We start from the raw sequence: 19,478 nt of genomic DNA on the forward strand, positions 1-19,478 counted from the left end.
AATATAAATTCTATTTTAAGTACTCAGTTGAATCATATAAATCTGTATATTGTTGTTGATGTCAAAATTGGATGTTTACTGCCTTTCAGTTTTAAAAATTCTAACATTAAAATATCACTGTGATAAGTTATATCTAAGCCTAAATGATTAGAGAAGGTGATTCTGCATGTGATAAGCATAACTCATTTAGTCATCTTCCAATATTTTTGAGATAATCATAATTATAATTACTTAAAGATTTTGTGCACTATTGATAGTATATATGCAATGTTCATTTAATATTTGAGAACTCATTTTGAAGAGAAGATTATTTCTTTTTTATTTGAAAATCTGACAGAGTTCTACTAATGATTTGATCAAGCATCCCAAGAAGCTATAACAGTAGGGCACATATTCCCAATTATGAAAACCGTGCCCAGTTTACATACAAGATGAATATTAATGGATGCTTTCTTCCCTTTCAAATGCCTTCCCTGTTTTACTCTCTTTCTTGGGTCAGTGGTGTTTTAAGTGGAGTTCTAAATAGTTTGAACAATTTTATTGTCTATAAAATTATGCATAAAATTTATACATATCCTGTGAGACTGTCCAGAATAAATTGTATTAATTTGTAAAAAAAAAAAAAAAAAAAAAAGAATTAAAACATTTCTTACTTCCTTTGTTCCTATACCTTCTTACCAAGCTAGAATCATGTTGTAGAAGAAGCTTTTCATCTCCTTCTTCCCAGATTGGATAAAATCCTCTTTCATAATCTGTTTCTCCTCTACCTAAAGTAAATTCACTTGCTTATGGCAGTGAAAGCTACATCACAGCTTTTAAACTATTATTAATATGGCCAATATTAAAGGTTCTTTACAGTTATCGGGTGTTTTATTTTTATCTCCTATATCCTTGCAATGGCGCTGATATATAGGCAGGTATTTATATTATGTCCCTTTTACAGATGTAGAAACTAAGACTCAGAGGATATCAGTCATTTACCAGAGTCACACAGATAATAACCAAAAGAACCTGGTTTCTCTTCTCAGAATTATTTATTAGCTCCTTTATTCAATGTATATCTGTTGGGTATCTTTTACACACAAGGCACTATCCTAGTCACCAAAGCCATATCCCTGAACAAGAATGATCAGAATGCTTTCCTTTGGGATTTTAACATTCCTTGGAAAAAGAGACATTAAATTATCAAAATTTAAGTGCTCAGAAGAAAGAATACAGAGTGTAGAAAAGTTAATCACATAGGGATTTGAGTTGGATTAGAGGGTCACAGAAGTTTTCACCAAGGACAAGACATTTTAGCTGAGACCTGAAGCTATGAGGGACAAACCAAGAGAAGAGAAAGAATAAGAGCAACAAGCAGGGAAAATGGAGGGGATTGAATCAGGGCCATGCAATGAGCTAGTGTTACTGACAGGAATCAAGGCTGGCTATCCTGACACTCAAGGCAGTGCTAATTTTTTGACACCAGACCACCAAAAGCAGCTGATTTAGGATTTGTCTGCTTGCCCTAGCCAGCTGCTATTCCTAAGAAGCCAGGAAATTTCCATCTTGAGTTGCCATATCTACGACCTTCACTTGCCTATAGAGTGCCCTTGTGATTAATTCGAAAAATATGCACCCTTTCCCAGGCAAACACAGCAATGTGTCAGGATCCATGGCCTAACTGATAGAGGACACTTGAGTGTCATTCCCCCACTAGCCCCTTGGACAATTACAGTGCTCAGTCATCCTTAGTGACCCTGATGGCATAAATCTACCTCACTGAAGGCCTTCTAATGTCTACATTTCATTAGAGACTCTGGCCCTGTCTCTCCTGATCTAGAGTATAGATTCACAACCCTTTGTACAAGAGAGACAAGGCCAGAGTCTTCTTGAGATGAGATGGGGAGGCCTGGGAAGGTCATACCACACAAGGTGCAAGCAGAGCTTCCTGATTACTTTCCAGAAGTGGTTCGATGCCTTGTGAAGAGTATTAACTAGTAAGTAAGAGGCATTGCCTTAGCCTTGGCTCTGAGATGCTGGATGAACCTCCTTTTGTCTATACTTCAGTTAATTTTCCCATTTTTATAATGGTCTTTGACACATGCAAAGTATAAGTATTGGTTAATCAATAAGTTTAGGTATCCCCAAGTCCACATCCCAATTAACTGAATTTATAGCATGCTTCAGGATAACCACTATCATCTAGACTTGGACCAAACTTTATTCTCTTGCCCATATTGAAAAGGAAGATTATTTTACACCTGAGATACATAGCAGCATGTCAAATTCAATATTCTGTTTCGCCAAGTGCAAATACATTTAATCCAGTTAATTATTTCTTCTTTAAGAAAATAAAAGATGGTAAGGTAGACTTTGTTCAAGGGGAACCATGGTGATGGGTATAGGTATAGAGAACACATCAATGGAGACTGGCAGTGGGGGAGACTGATTGGTCTAAATCAACTCCAAAAGTACTTTTTTTCATTTTTTTAGGGGGAATATTTGCCATGTGCCTCTGGTAATATGTATTAAACTTTAAAATAGGTAGTTTTGCCTTCAAGAAGCCTACAGCCTATTGGTAAAGACATTTAAACAGGGATCCATCAGGTACATCAGAGGATCACCTATCTCTGTCTGGAAGAACCAGAACAAACCTTCAGAGGAGGTGAAGTCAAAGGTGAGACCAAGGCCAAGCACCAGAGTAGGCTCCATGAGGATTCAGAAGTAATAAAACGTTCTTCTCCTGAGACCCACAGGCTAGGAATCAGCCTAAGTGTCCATCGAAAGATGAATAGAAAAAGAAACTGTGGTATGTATACACTGGAATACTATTTACTATACAGCCTTAAGAAAAGAAGGAAATCCTATCATTTGCAACACAGTTGAATCTGGAGGACATTATGTTATATGAAATAAACCAGGCACTGAAAGACAAAGAAAGACACGTACATATCGCATGATCTCATTTACATGTGGTCTCTAATCAGGATGAACTCAGAGGCAGAGAGTAGAATGATGGTTACCAGAGGCTGGGAGTTGGGTAGCGGGAGGGATCGGGGAGATGTTGGTCAAAAGATATAAAATTTGAGTTAAACAGGAGGAATAAGTTTGAGACATCTATTGTACATCATGTTGGCTATGGTTAATAGCATTCTATCGTATACTTGAAAATTGCTAAGAGCAGATTTTAAGTGTTGTCACCACACACACAAAAAAGTTAAGTACGAGTAACCTGTGCATTAAATAGCTTCATATAGGCTTTCCACAATGTATGCATATTTCAAAACATTATATTGTGCACCATGACTATGTACAATATTTTGCCAATAAACAAATAAATAAATAGACACAAAAGCTGAAAAGAAGAGAGCTATTAAAACAGTTCTCCTATGAGAACGCATGAACACATTTGGGGGATCAATGCTCACTGGGGCCTGTCAGGGGGCAGGTGAAGGAGAGCATTAGGAAGAATAGCTAATGGATGCTGGGCTTAATACCTAGGTGATTGCCAGGCACGGGGGCTCACGCCTGTGATCCCAGCACACTGGAAGGCAGAGGCGGGCTGATCATGAGATAAGGAGATCGAGACCATCCTGGCCAATATAGTGAAACCTAGTCTGTAATAAAAATACAAAAATTAGCCAGGTGTGATGGTACGTGCCTATAATCCCAGCTACTTGGGAGGCTGAGGCAGGAGAATCACTTGAACCAGGGAGTCGGAGGTTGCAGTGAGTCGAGATCACACCACTGCACTCCTGCACTCCAGCCTGGTGACAGAGTAAGACTCCATCACAAAAAATAAAAAAAATAAATAAAAAGCCAAGTGACTAGTTGATCTGTGCAGCAAATCATGGCACACATTTACCTATATAACAAACCTGCACATCCTTCTGGCTACATGTGTAGGCTGGAACTTCAAATAAAAGTTAATGAAAAAAAGAGAGAAAAATAAAAGTAAAATAAATAAAATAAAACAGTTTTTATTGTTGTTTTTGAGACAGAGTCTCACTCTGTCGCCCAGGCTGGAATGCAGTGCTCCGATCTCGGCTTACTACAACCTCCGCCTTCTGTATTCAAGCTGTTCTCCTGATTCAGCCTCCTCAGTACTGGGATTACAGGAACGCACCACTACGCCCAGCTAATTTTTTGTACGTTTAGTACAGACAGGGTTTCGCCATGTTGGATAGGCTGGTCTTGAACTCCTGATCTTGTGATTCACCCTCCTTGGCCTCCCAAAGTGCTGGGATTACAGGCGTGGGCCACTGTGCCAGGCCAACACTGAGTTCTTATACAATGGGATCAAGCATGCTATAGAACAGATAATGAAGCAACCGGCTTTATCTGGAGAAGGGTGGAGAGGTTATCATGAATGTTTCACAGAGAACGGGCATTTTTTTTATTGTACTTTAAGTTCTGGGGTACATGTGCAGATCTTGCGGGATTGTTGCATAGGTACACACATGCCATGATAGTTTGCTGCCTCCATCTCCCTATCACCTATATCAGGCATTTCTCCCAGTGTTATCCCTCCCCAACTTCCCAACACCCCTCTGTCCCTCCCTTAGTCCCCCATCCCCCAACATACCCCAGTGTGTGATGTTCCCCTCCCTATGTGCGTGTGTTCTCATCGTTCAACACCCACCTATGAGTGAGAACATGTGGTGTTTGGTTTTTTGTTCTTGTGTCAGTTTGCTGAAAATGATGGCTTCCAGATTCATCCATGTCCCTACAAAGGACATGAACTCATACTTTTTATGGGTGCATAGTATTCCGTGGTGTATATGTGACACATTTTCTTTATTCAGTCTATCATTGATGGGCATTTGGGATTACTGGGTATATACCCAAAGGATTATAAATCATTCTATTATAAAGACGCATGCATACGTATGTTCATTGCAGCACTGTTTACAATAGCAAAGGAGCATTTGAACTGAGGAATACATACGATTAATCCAAAGGGAGACAAGAGGGAGGGTATCTGAGGAAGAAGGAAGGGCAAGAGCAGAGGCATGTGGTGTGAAAGGGCATGCCCATGTGGGAACAAAGGATTGTCTCAGAGCACGTGGGAAGGCACAGAGTGTACAGGGAGGGAGTCAGCATGCCTTGCCAATCTGATTTGTTGCCTGCTGCTTGGCACTGATGAGCATTTCTACCTGATATCCCTCTAATTATCAATGCTGGCATTGAAATGAGCCTCAAGAGATTCACTCCAGAACCCTTTATAGATACAAATTTTAAAAATCAAGAGAGATTTCTTTCCCTATATGAAGAACTTTTGGTTTGAATGATAGGGCAGGGCTCATTAGTACAGATCCAAAAGCAAGCTATGCAGACATCTTGTGCAACGTCTAAATTCCAAAGCAGATGATGTCACCTATATAGGCCTTATAAATGGGGCACTGTTTCAGATGTATCTGAACAATTTATGTGCACCAGTACCCAGTGCTACCAGAATGGCTGTCTCAGTACTTCGGCTGACAGTTGTCCTGGGACTGTTTGTCTTAATCCTGATCTGCTATGCAGGTAAGTGCTTCTGATCACAGCCCATGAAATGTTCAGTGGTTGGCAGTGACTGGAGAAAGTTAGTGGCACTGATTCAGAACATAAAAGGAAGAAGGGGCCTTTGGGCACTGCAGAAAGAGCTCTGGCCTGGGAGACAAGAGTTGTACATTCTAACACAAAGAAAATAGGATTTTAGTAAAAACCTAGAATCTATTTTCAGTGGATGAATGAAGGTTGAAATTTTTTATATACTCTTATGATATAATGACACTATTCTGGTATAAATTCCATAGGAGCTGAGTGGCATTTATTTTTTGATAAATATTCCTAATAATATTCAATGAAGAAGAATATGTACTCTGGAATAAAACTCCTATGCCTGGCTCTACCACTAACCAGAAATGTGACTTTAGGAATGAGCCGGGCACGGTGGCTCAAGCCTGTAATCCCAGCACTTTGGGAGGCCCAGGCGGGTGGATCCCAAGGTCAAGAGATCGAGACCATCCTGGTCAACATGATGAAACCCCGTCTCTACTAAAAACTACAAAAAATTAGCTGGGCATGGTGGCGTGTGTCTGTAGTCCCAGCTACTCAGGAGGCTGAGGCAGGGGAATTGCCTGAACCCAGGAGGCGGAGGTTGCGGTGAGCCGAGATCGCGCCATTGCACTCCAGCCTGGGTAACAAGAGCGAAACTCCGTCTCAAAAAAAAAAAAAAAAAGGAATGCTGTTCAATGTCTCTAGGTCTCACATACAAATGGGGACATTTAACTTTCTCATAAAGCTATCATGAAAACTGAATAAAAGGAATGAAACAAATTAGAAGAGTAACTGGTTGATAATAAGCACACAATAAATATTACCTATTATTGTTGTCATGTATAATCTCATTTGGTTCTCATAGTAATCCAGCCATGTAAACATGCACAGTTGTATCATTTTCCTTTCTACAGGTTAATAAACTCAGCTTGCAGAGGGCAAATTACTTGAGCACACAGACAGGTGGAGGTGGCACCTGGGACTGAAACCTACGTTCCTAGATTCTTTCTACTATTATTGAGCAACGGCTTATTTCCCATCTTTTCCAAGCACACAGAAGCTCAGGCTGTATGCTGCCTTCTCATTAATTAATTTATTTTTGTCTGCAAAAGACTGTGAGTGCTATTCAGAATGATAGGCCAGAAGACAGAGAGAGTGCAAACATTAGTAACAGAATCCTATGACTTCACTGAACAACACACAGCAGACATTGTAGCAGAATTACTCTAGATATGGCCACAGAGATTATTAAATCCATTCTACTCCTAAAGCAGTCACTATAGTGAAGTGAAAGGTGAGATTTGATACCAAAGACCAGTTACCGCACTGTCTCTCAAAAACTCTGAAACTGGTTACATCAGTTCACTGCTTTAAACCTCAGTTTCTTTATCTGTAAAATGGGATAACTATCAACTTCACCAGGCCAAATGAACTTACTTTCATAATTACTTTGTAAACTATAAAAACTACAAATATTAGCAATACTGTTTGTTAAGAACATTATATTCACATTCACTAAGAAACTCAACAAGGTAGTTACTGTAAATAAAGGCTATCCCATATTATACTTGAAAAAAATCAAAATGTTGCCTTTGAAAGTTTGTTGCTAGGATATAAATTTCTTGATATTTTAATAGCGTTTTAAAAATTTATATTATCTTCTAAAGCACTAGAGGAGAAAGTGAATTATAAACAATTTGGTTGCTCAATATTAATAGTAACAATAAAACAGAATATTTATTTATTCATTCATTATTTATTTATTTATATAAGGTAAGTTTACCTTGGGTTTGGTACTGTTATAGATGGTATATATATCTGTATGTATATATGATATATGTGTGTGTGTATATATATATATATTTTATATAAAATGCCTTTCAATCCTGACAATATATGAGAAAACTGAGAGATAGCAGAGTTAAGGACTGTGTGCAAGGTTACATGGCTAATTTTTTATTAAAGGCAGGAATCAGACAGGTGTATAAAACTCCAGAGCATGTAATCCACCACACTTTAATACCCCTCAATATATATGGTGTTCACAGGCTAAAGCTGAGATTCTGATTTCCACCCACTCCAATCCCAGGCTTCTTGCATCTTGAAAAGCTAGCATTTAGTGTCATATTAAAATAACAAGTCAATAGAATTTATTTTGCAAGTAGCTAGATAGAAACACAGGGCAAAAAATCTCATCTTTCACGCAAGAAATTACTGCTTTGCGCTTGGGAAATGTCTTTATAAAACAATTGTTTGGAGGCTGTATTATGTAATGTGAATAATATGCTTAGTGGAGTTAAGAAAAACATTAGGTTCAAACCGTGGATCAGCTACTTTCTAGATGAGTGATTTCAGGTAAGTCATTTAATTTTCCTGATCATCTGACTTCTCTCCTATAAAACTGTGATACCACTACTGAGCTGAATGAAGATCAAGGCATGTGCTAAAAGCACTGGTGCATTATCTGCTCAGTAGGCACCCTACACAAGACTTCTGCTTCCATCTCCTTCCCATGATAAAAACAAACCAATCCTTCTGAGTACCTGGGTTGCCCAGCACTTTATGTGAAGCTCATATCTATTGTCCTTTTTTACCTTGACTCTTAGCATAACTATGAACATAAGAGTAGGCTTGGGTTGGGCACGATGGCTCACAGCTGCAATCCCAGCACTTTGGGAGGCCGACATGGGCGGATCGTTCAAGCCCAGGAGTTTGAGACCAGCCTGGGCAACATCTCTATGCAAAATACAAGAATCAGTCAGCTGTGATGGCATGTGCCTGTAGTCCCTGCTACTCAGGAGGCTGAGGTGGGAGGATCTCTTGAGCCCAGGAGGTTGAAGTTGCAGTGAGCTGTAGTCACGTTGCTACCCTCCAGCCTGGGTAAGAGAGTGAAGCCCTGTCTCAAAAATAAAAAATTTAAAAAGTAGGCTCAAAAATACTTTCTGAATGAAGGAACCAACAATTGGATATATAAATACATGATGATTGGTATGTTGATTTTAGTTACAAGTCCCAAATGGTGATTCTATCAAATCTTCGGTTATGTCATAGTAAACAATAAATACTCATAGAATTGCCTATCAATCTTTTTACTAATAGTTTCCATTTTAGGATTTAATATAGATGTAAAGTTTCTGACATAATTTGATAGCCTCCACACGAAAGGTAGTTACATTTTTTAATCCAAAGTCAGGGGTACATTGTCTAGAATTTGGGATTTCTTGAGTTAAAACTTGTGGTGAGGTTACCAGATAAAATACAAGAAACCCAGTTAGATTTGGACTTCTGATAAACAGTGAATAATCTTTTAGCATCAGTGTGCCCTAATTATTGCATGGATTATTCTTTTTTTAAAATTTATTTTATTGCATTTTAGGTTTTGGGGTACATGTGAAGAACATGCAAGATTGTTGCATAGGTACACACGTGGCCGTGTGATTTGCTGCCTTCCTCCCCATCACCTATATCTGGCATTTCTCCCCATGTTATCTCTCCCCAACTCCCCACCCCCCACTGACCCTCCCCTATTTCCCCCCAACAGACCCCAGTGTGTGATGCTCCCCTCCCTGTGTCCATGTGTTCTCATTGTTCAACACCCGCCTACGAGTGAGAACATGAGGTGTCTGATTTTCTGCTCTTGTGTCAGTTTGCTGAGAATGATGGTTTCCAGCTTCATCCATGTCCCTACAAATGACAAAAACTCATTGTTTTTGATGGCTGCATAATATTCCATGGTGTATATGTGCCACATTTTCCCTGTCCAGTCAATCATCAATGGGCATTTGGATTATTCTTATAGTACCAGAAAAGCATTTGTTGTTTATCTGAAATTTAAATTTAACTAGGCATGCTGTATTTTTATTTACCCAGTCTGATAACACTACTTGTCAGGGTACAATAAAATTAAAAAATAAAGGTCCCACTTTATCCTGTGACCAGGGCTCAGAGGGGAGACCACACGTAGCTGCTGTCACTCTTCCATCTCTTCTCATCTCCTGAAAATAAAGACAACTAAGCAAAGTCAAAAAGCTCGCAAGGGATCTTGAATGTAATCAGCTTCACTCTGGATTCTTGGCCCTCATTCCAAAGGGCGCTTAAGAGTCTAGTGTAAGGAGCCTGCAGTGATCGTCCCAGCATTTTTCTTATTCTCTGTGAGGTCTTCTGTAAGCGACTTAATCTTCACTTTCTTAGTCCAGTGAGCTAAAAAATGCATACTCTATAAGATAGGTCTGGGGGTAAAATTACACAACATTTGTAAAATTGCTATTTCCAAAACTATTAGGTGATATGAAAGTGATAGAATTTCTCCATCATCATTATTGTTATACTATTTTGAATCTTCTAAAAGAAGCACAAACTGCATCACTTTTCTGAATTTCTTTGTCATCATTATTGTTATATTATTTTGAACCTTCTTTTAAAAAGGTGCAAACTGTATAACTTTTCCTTCAAAGACTGTGCAGCTCATCATAGAGTACTTTACAATCCACATTTTAATGCCAAACTGACATGGTTTGAACTGTGTTTCTGCCACTTACTAACTCTGTGACTTTGAACTAGTTTCTAAACATCTCTCAAGTTATATTTCTTTAACTTTAAATTAGGATAATTGTTCCTACCTTGCAGAGTTCCTATGAGGATAAAGAGACAATTCATGTAGATTGTCATAGGCATGTACTCAGCAAATGCTACTCATTGATATTTCATTTTTATTTATTTATTGTATTTCTTAGAGACAGGGTCTCACTCTGTCACCCAGGCCCTTGGAGTGCAGTTAAACGATCATGGCTCACTGCAGCTTCTGTCTTCTGGGCTTAAGTGATCCTCCTGCCTTCACCTCCCAAGTAGCTGGGCTTACAGGTGTGCAGCACCCCACCTGGCTACTTTTTACTTTTTGTAGAGATGGAAGACTCGTTATGTTATCCAGGCTGCTCTCAAACTCCTGGCCTCAAGCAATCCTCCCATCTCACCCTCCCAAAGTGCTGGGATTACAGGCATGAGCCACCCCACCCAGCTGATAATTTCTCTTTAATATTATTATTACTATGGGCATGGAGATCAGATGGAAAAACAGACATTCTGTATGTCAGTCCTGGCACTGGCACTTACTAGCTGCTTAGCTCTGGGATAAGTACTTAGCCTCTGGGAGCTTTGGTTTTCTCACTCACGAGGCAGTGCCAGTGTCTACCTATTGATTTATTTGTTTGTTTTTAGAAATAAATGAGATAATGTATGTGAAGATTTTAACCAGACAAGCATGAAATGTTTGAGGAATATACTCATATAAGGCTATGAAATTCGTAAGTGGGCCAGAAAAAATCCTAAGGCTTCCCCACACGGAAAGGAGACTTCCTTCTTTGTTGCTGAGAATCACCTCTGAGATTCTGTTCTGTTTTTCAGATGACAAACCAGACAAGCCAGACGACAAGCCAGACGAGTCAGGCAAAGACCCAAAGCCAGACTTCCCCAAATTCCTAAATCTCCTGGGTACAGAGATCATTGAGAATGCAGTCGAGTTCATCCTCCGCTCCATGTCCAGGAGCGGGTAAGCACTGAGACAAACCTTGTTTTTTGTCAAGTTCAATGTTGGTAATGACCACACAACGACCACATGGCATTAAAATATATGAGAAACGAAATTTGTGGCACAAGCAAATGTGTTATTTTTCATTGAAAAATGTTGCCCTACTGAAGATATATTTTGCATCTGAATTAATTGCCCTGAACTTTCTGGGGATAAGCACACCCTCATCAAGTGGTTCCATCAGAATTTTTTTTTTTTTTAATCTCAAGACTAAATAGGAAAGAGGAAAAGCACTGAAGAACAAAAAGCCAAGCTCTGATCCTAACTCAGGTACTGTTTTACTAGGTGGTCTTGAACGAGGCCCTCCCACTCTGAAGGCCTCTATTTGCTCACATTTTAACTGTAAAGTTGAAATAATAGATGGCTCACCCCACGCAGCACCTGTGATTATGTGATGCAGGTAAGAGGTAATGATACATTCATTCACGATGGGTGTGATGAGTCCTGCCTATATTTTCCAGCTTGAGTAGCTCAAGAAGGCTAGCAGAGACAGCAGACAATCTCTTTAGAGGCAATCTAGAGAACCTCTCAGCATGAGTGTTGGTTTTCATCATGAGGGATTGCCTTAGGATAGATCACCAGTCCCAGAGTCTTCCCAGTGTTCTCAGCCTGCTTCCAAGCCTGTGTCTAATTCCCAAAACATATTTTTTTCTGCCAACATAGTTCTGATTTAACACTACCTCACCATATGCTTTATCCTCCCCATATTAATCTTCCCAATTTCAGTGCTCCAGGGTGAAATTCAGTCTTCTGAACTCCCAGGTGCTTTCAATCTCTACCACTCTGAGCCTCTGCTCTCTAATTTTCTCCTTTATAGATCCTTAAGCAGAGTTTGACTAGGTGTGGTCTATCCACCTGTTTCAGAATCCCTTGGGGGAATTTATTTTTTAAAATGCAACCCATTTTGCACCTTTCTGGGGACAAAGCCATGGATATGTCTTTCAACAGGCTTTTCAGGTAATTCTGGTAGACAGAAATTTTTGAAAGCCATGCCCTTGATCAGATGTCCTGGGCTGCATAGACCAGCTTTAAAGTTCCACAAAGCCTTTACATTTTTATCAATATTTTTGTCAATGTGATTTTTTTTTCTCGCATTTTCCTGGGGAAAGTGTTCATGACTTCTGTTAGATTCTCAAAGGAGTCTTTAACCAATAGCAGATTAGAAACCACTTCCATATAGGAGTAATTACGGGTTTTGTAATCTCTGGTCTTAAATGGATAGATTGTCATCTGATTGGGCAGGGTCATGCAATCCTGCTCCACAAATTGTTAAAACTCACAGGTGTTCTTTTAATTGTTACATATCCTACTGTGGTTGCTTTTGCAACTGTTGCCTTTCCAAGATTGTTAATTTAAACAAGAAGGCAAGTCAGAGGCCAACAACAGGAGCACCACCCATTAGATACAAACTAAAGATTAGGCTCCAATTGAATTAATATTGTTATGTTAACACAACAAAGCAAGGAGTTAGAGCGCTAATAGTTCTTTTCATTCCTTCCCTAGGGAATTTTCCAAGTATAAAATAGAACTTTTTCCTCTGGGTTCACCATAAAAGTCAACTCTCTGATATGCTAAAGAGTTGCTGTCCGCTCTAGGGCTCAGACAAGGCACTTCATCTACTGTTTCCCCTTCCCTCATTATATTCTGGGTAAATGGTCTTCTTTCTGTTGCTAGAACGTATTAGCATCTAAGGCTCTCCTCCCTTGCTCTCCCTCCTGCCTAAAATACTGTCATTTTCTCATGGTTAATGCTTGGGCCTGCAGCTAATCTGAAAGTCATTTTCTCAGAAAGCGATTCTATGACCATTCTTATTAATACTGTCTTCTTCCACTCCCACTGCCTGTTATTCTCTATCACTGTACCTTGTTATAGTGTCATTATAATATTTGTTACCATTTGAAATGACTTATTTATTTTTCATCAGTAGCTAAGTGGGAGTAGAGACCAGATCACCTGTCTGGCTGGTTGCAAGAGCACAGTATCTGGCACATAGTATCAGGTACTTGAATTAATTAAGGAAAGATATCTTGCGGATCAGACCTAAAGCCCATCTACCTCAATTTGACTGAGGAATCCTGAAGGATCTTTGCTCAAAGACACAGCAATGTCTGCTCAAGAGATCGATGTAGCGGGTGGCAAAGTCAGGACCCTTGACATACCTATAACTCCCCTTTCAAGGGGAGACCACAAGCAAAACAGGGAATGGGGGATAGGAGGAGACCATCAGAAAGTATTGCTAAGGATTTAATACGTACGAAGTGGGGACATGACTGTGAAGGAAAAATCAAGACGGTCAATCCCTTCTCCTCAAATAATTTGCAGTCCTTATGGTGAAATACCATAAGCCAATGCACAGTGCAATAACTAAAAATGCCTAGTAAGATAAATGTCAGCTGAATATCACAGGCAGTTTCCAGCGAAAGGAGCTGTCAGTGGGGACAGTGTGCTTAGGGAAGTGTTTATGGCAAAGGCAAGATGTAATTTGGGCCTTGAATGACCAAACAAGATTGATTTGAAAGAGAAAATGAGAGAGGTAATGACGATTCATAAAGGTGGGAATTTTGCTTTATTTATTCCAATATGTCTGATGCCTAAGTGGTGTGTCAGATGCATAATAAATGCTAGAGACATGCTTTTGGGACAGTGAATAGACCAGATTGTTCTCTCCACTTGCTTTTGGATTATCTTGGAGCTACAGCAACTGCATTTGGCTCATCATTTTTCTGGAAAATATATATATTATTAACTCCTCTCACCCTTTGAGAGCCCTTAATTCTTGGGAATATTTTCCCCTCTTGGTTCCATGACATATTTCCCTGGTTCTGTCTCTACTGCTAGCCATTCTTTCTCATTCTTTCCGTTTGAATTTTCTTCATGCACCTGCCCTCCCAATGTCATTGTTCCTCAGGATTCCAAATGTGCTTGGTTTTTCACATTGCAGCTTACGCATTGGGAGGACTGCCTGTAATCGAATGAGTTTCAAATTCACATTCCTGTTGCAATTTGTTCTTGACCATCAAATGAAATAACTGATTGCTTGCAATGAATCTCCATCGTTTTCCTACCAATATTTCAAATTCGACTGGTCTAAACCCAAGTCCATCATCTCACTCAAAACCGTCCTCCATATCTAAGTCACATCATCAACCACACAAAATCCAAAAACCTAAGGATCTTTTAAAATCTTTCCTGCTCATCATCACCTTCATTGAATTGCTGAATACTCTACCCTATATACCTTCCTCAGGTATCTGTATATGTAACCTATGTACATTTCTCTTCCTCAGCTTGACTAGCTGGTCAAGTTGAGTCCTTCATCATCTCTTCCCAAGTTATTTTTATTGGATTTTGAATAAGTTGCACCTTTTTCTGTCTCTCTTTTTATTGAATTTCTAATAAGTTCCACTTTCTTTCCGTCTCGCCAATTCATCTTCTACCTACTACCAAAACTTTATATCAAAAAAATGTAAATTTGGTCATATCATTGCCAGTCTTGAAAGTTTTTCATGAATTTCCATGGCCTCCAAAACCCAAGCGAATGCGTTAGGCTAATGTCAAAGGTCCTTCTCTGCTGCCAATGTATCTTTCAGTCACATTCCTTACCCCTGCAACCTGAAGCCCCAATGACAAATGAGTTTCATCTCAGAAGAGATCATGTTTGTATAACCCCCCAATATCTGTGCATGTGATTTTTCCCTCTGCTGAAAATGCCTAGCACCCAAGCCAAAACCCCACTCTGTTCACTTGGCAAGCCTAATCATTTTCTAAAGCCCAATTGGAAAACAAACTCAAAAAAAGTCATAGACACTTACTAGTAGTAATTTCCATTTTTCATATTCAGGGATTTCATAATGTTTTGCAGACATCTTCATAACAACTTTTATCCCCCACATTGTTTTAAATTTCTTGTATCTGAGGTGTCTGTTTTCTCCACTAGACTATGATTCACAAACGATATTTTGGTTCTCTTTTACCATCTCAGCAGATACCCTGCTACCCAGTCCTTGAGCCATAGTGCATAGTGTTTCTAGCATTTATTAATTACTCTGGAGAGCCAAGTTTTTAACTTTTCTTTGTAATGTACCAGCAATGTGCTTTGGACAGGTTGTTTAATCTTTGAGCTTCAAAGGTTTTCTCACACATAAAAGGAGATAATAAAAATGCATTCGACAAATATTTATTAATTTCTACTATTTGCCATGCACTGTTCTAGGCCCTGGGAATATATTACCGAAAAAAAATACAAAAATATATGCCTTTATGGAGTTTATGTGTGAACAGATACCTAACGAATGGGTTTGTTGGCAGATGCAAAAAGATAATTATGCATAAATTGCTTGTCTACTATGAACTTTTATGGAAATTGTAGGTCTTATTTCTTTCTGACATAGAAAAATCTAGAGAAGAACAGTATGGTTCAAACGTCATACAACACCTTAGTGATCATTCTAACACTCCTGTTCAGTCTGAATCATAATTCTTATTTTCTCTTTTTTTTTTTCAAGAGGATTTGTGGAATTTGATGATAATCAAGGAAAGCATTCATCAAAGTGACATCCTCAGGTGATTTTTTAACTTAAAATTTACAACTGAAATAGCAGTGTACTGGACAAAGGAAAAAGGATCTGTCTAGTTGTATTTAATAATTTTGGTACCCATGTCTGTCTACAAGCAGAAAAGGTACATTTTAAAAAAATTCTTGCTGTCATTTTTTAAAATCAATTTTAAGTGAATGTATTTTTATCACGTAAAAGTTTCTGACAATACAATTTTCTTAAGAGAGAAGGCACAACTGTGAGATGAAGTGAATTAGCATGGCAGGATTGGAAACTTGGCTCCTGTCACAACTGCTAGGAGCTTGCTTTGAACAAGTTCAGCCTGTGAAATGAGGGGTTAGTACGCACTAACAATCTAGGGACCCATGTGATCATGCAGCTAGTTGCTCCTGAGAAGAATGAAGTTTGCTGAACCTAATTCAAACAAAAAGGATAACAAACTCTATCTCATGCAGTTGGATTTATGGACAAACAATATAGTTTGAGTGCTCAAAAATACTTATCTTTCCCTACTCAGGTCTCTCCTGAAAATGAATATTGAACTATAAAAACAGAAGTTCACCCCAGTGAACGTGTATTTAGTAAGTAGCTCTTACGGTTGTATTTGTGTAATAATTGCCTTATTCAATTAAAAGCAAAAGCAAGTCATCACTTTAAAATTAATTGATTCACAGCAAGCAATGTCTTTCTCTAGTTTAGAAAATTTGACCAAAGGTCTAGGCATTTCCTTTTTTTTTTTTTTGAGACAGAGCCTCATTCTGTTCCCTGGGCTGGAGGGCAGTGGCAAGATCTCGGCTCACTTCAACCTTCTCCCCCCAGGTTCAAGCGATTCTCCTGTCTCAGCCTCCCAAGTAGCTGGGATTACAAGTGTGCATTAACACCCCTAGCTAATTTTTGTATTTTTGGTAGAGACAGGTTTCACATGCAGCCCAGGCTGGTGTCAAACTCCTGGCCTAAGTGATCTGCCCGCCTCAGCCTCCTAAAGTGCTGGGATTACAGGCATGAGCCACTGTGCTGGGCAGGCATTTCCTAAATTAAGATAGATAGATAGATGGATAGATAGATAATTTATGTTTATCTTATTAACATTGATAACCTCCTTTTTTTACACATTTCTTTAATGTTTCTTTAATCCATACCTACCACGTCAATCAGCTAATGCTGCTAAAATGAATAATTAGCTGGCCATTGAGAAGTCTATGGACTCAGCAATCACGTAGCTCTGTGTATCTCATAACTGTGTAAGGAAATGAAAAAGTTATATATAAAGGGGCCTGGGGAATGCCTTGGAAAAGAAGATAAGAAGGAATACCTAGAGGAAGGGATAAGCATTATGAATGCTCTACAAATAAGGTGAAATTTGAGAGAAAAGATTCTACACACAATCTGATATGATGAGTGGAGAGGTACAGTATTTGGAAAAATATCCAGTAATTGAATACCTAATTAATCTGAGAACTTCTCAACCTCTACTTAATAACATTAGCGTGGTTTTTACTGGACTTAATATTTTCAATAGACTTAAAATTTCAACTCCACTTGTTCTGCATTGTTTAAAACCACATGAATTCAAGTCACCTTTCTTTGTTTTTTAAGTCATTTGATATTTTAAATATAAATTTTTTTCCTGCATAAAAACAAAATTGGATGAAACTCACTAGATTACTAAAATTATCAAAAGAGGTAATAGTCACTTTATGAATTCTTAATTTCTATACATGTTTTGGATTAAGACAAAATCTACTATAGGATACACTAGATTTTTATTTTTGGACTTGCTCAGTTAAAACTTCCTAGGGAGAGATCTAGGAATAAGTAAGTAAGACAGGGAATTCCAAAAACGCACCTGATGAGCAAAATTGCCCTTGGCCACAATGTCACTTGGTAACCCTTTCATGGGGTCTGACGGAAAATTTTTCATTCAGAAATAAATCAGATTCCTCTTTTCTGCTTCTAAGATTTATGTGACTTGGTCTTTTCTTTTTCATCACCTATATATCCAGAAACTCAGTGAAGCTGGTTTATTCAATGTACATTCTCCCTTCATCTTTGTTTCTGATTCTCTATATACCTTGAATTTTTCTTTTCATCATTGTCGTTGCTTATTTCCTCAGCTATGTATTATAGTTGATTTTATTATGAAACCTCTTCTATTTTTAAATGCAGAAGTAAAAAAAAATTTAAGAAAAGGGTTACGTGTTCTTTGGTTTGTTTAAAGTCTTAAACCCTCTCTACTTGGTAATTGTTTTCCTCTCTTTGGCTTGTGTTTCAAAGGACACACCTTTGTGGCTCCTGGACAATCCAAGAGCAGCCAAATCCTGCTTTTCCAGTTCTGCTTCACAAGTCCTCCAGGACAGAGCAACTCCCAGCGAGTTCTCAGGATTCAGGCTCTTGCTTCAACCAAACAAAACTCATTTTGAACACTCCTACTGCATTTTTGCTTCTAGAAAGTTAGAATAAATGTGAGCTTTGGGATCACATAGTTGATGGAGAAGATTTGTGCTGCTGTTAGTAATTTCTTCTGGGCATGTTTAAAGTTTCAATGATGTAAAAATATTTATATGTCCTGGTGAATATTTATATATTTGTATATTCAACCGGATAACCAAAGAATGGTTCAAAATAAGAAGACTAAACCCCAGATAATGTAGCAAGTTCAAATTCACAGAGCCAGTAAGTGACAGAAAGAGGATTAAAACCTGACCTCAAAACAAGCTCTCAACTCCTAACAATGTATGCAGTTCCAGAGTTAAAAGTTTTACACATCTTTTCTGGAAAGTATTTTAAAACGATCTGAGCCCACTCTCCTGTGCTAGTAAAGTTAAAAACTGACCTTCTTTAAATTAATAAAATCATTGCCTTCCCACGGAGTCTCTATCATGCTCATAGAATAGCAGTATCAGGGATGGAAGAGTCCTTGAAATGTTCAGTGCAGCCCTTTCATGCCACCACCTTATACCACAGAGGTGGATTCTCTGTAGTTATGTCTGTGGTTCTTGCCCGCTCATCAGAAGTAAAATATGACCTAGCAGAGCTGGAAATACAGCAGTCTCCCAGAGTTATTTAATGTGGACAGTAAGACAAGGCTGAAATCTTATCATAGAGCAAGATGCCAATTAAAGCACTGCTGCAGTCTAGAATAAAGCGTACTGCTTCTACTGAACAAAACTTGGTTTTGTCCTTCCCAAACACATAAATTCTGAAAGCAACTCAAGTGTATTTTTAATAAATCTTTTGTTTGTCTATCTTCCTGAAGAGGTCTTAGCTAGAAGAGGTCTGCATGCACCACAAAGAATTTTAATAATACAGGTAGATAAATCAAGAGTGAATGCCTATAAAATGTTGAAAAATGCATGTTACTTTCTACAATAAATTCAGACAATTCACACTATGCATTTGCTATGGATCGTGTCCATTTCAACTATCACACTCCACTTAACTAAATTACCTAAAATGTCTATTATATTCAGTATCTGGCACACAGACTGCTTCTCCCCACCAGATCTGGCTGCAAAATCTCTTTTCAGATATTGACTCGCTGATTTGTACCTGAATAACACATTTATTACAACTATATTAATTAATACACTACCCATATGTAAGAAACGCACTCTACCAGAAATTTTCTGCCTTTATCTTCACTTGTCTATTGCATATTTTGAAATCACTTTTTTATTTTGGGGGTTGGGAAAGTGCCATATCAATACTGGATTTCGTAAATTGCTAACAGGTAGCCGACCAAGATCTCCAATGATCTATAAAGATTTTGAAGATTTCCCAACTGCTTTACAATGTGCGTTTCCTTTTCCTCCACT

The 19,478-nt window shown here is 38.5% G+C and overlaps 1 protein-coding gene and 1 long non-coding RNA gene across 2 annotated transcripts; both read left to right on the forward strand.

The window, feature by feature from the left end:
- Positions 1 to 5,382: 5,382 nt before the first annotated feature.
- Positions 5,383 to 11,171, forward strand: CUNH5orf46 (chromosome unknown C5orf46 homolog). The gene is made up of 2 exons (XM_032250299.1): positions 5,383 to 5,508; positions 10,924 to 11,171. Exons 1-2 carry the CDS (start codon positions 5,394 to 5,396, stop codon positions 11,070 to 11,072), a joined length of 264 nt encoding a protein of 87 aa, XP_032106190.1. The 5' UTR covers positions 5,383 to 5,393; the 3' UTR covers positions 11,073 to 11,171.
- A 4,023-nt stretch (positions 11,172 to 15,194) lies between these two features.
- LOC116531503 lies at positions 15,195 to 18,156 on the forward strand. The gene is made up of 2 exons (XR_004260462.1): positions 15,195 to 15,670; positions 17,938 to 18,156. It is a non-coding gene; the product is annotated as an uncharacterized LOC116531503 (long non-coding RNA).
- The last annotated feature ends 1,322 nt before the right edge of the window (positions 18,157 to 19,478 follow it).

This window comes from Sapajus apella, unplaced genomic scaffold, assembly GCF_009761245.1.
Source record: "Sapajus apella isolate SASKATOON/1434 unplaced genomic scaffold, GSC_monkey_1.0 scaffold71, whole genome shotgun sequence".
In the NCBI taxonomy this organism is placed as follows: Eukaryota; Metazoa; Chordata; class Mammalia; order Primates; family Cebidae; genus Sapajus; species Sapajus apella.

Excerpts from the sequence above, each read along its gene's own strand:
- CUNH5orf46 (XM_032250299.1), top strand. The coding sequence starts at position 5,394 with ATGTATCTGAACAATTTATGTGCACCAGTACCCAGTGCTACCAGAATG. Across the intron at positions 5,509-10,923 it reads AATCCTGATCTGCTATGCAG|ATGACAAACCAGACAAGCCA; the intron begins GTAAGTGCTTCT and ends TCTGTTTTTCAG.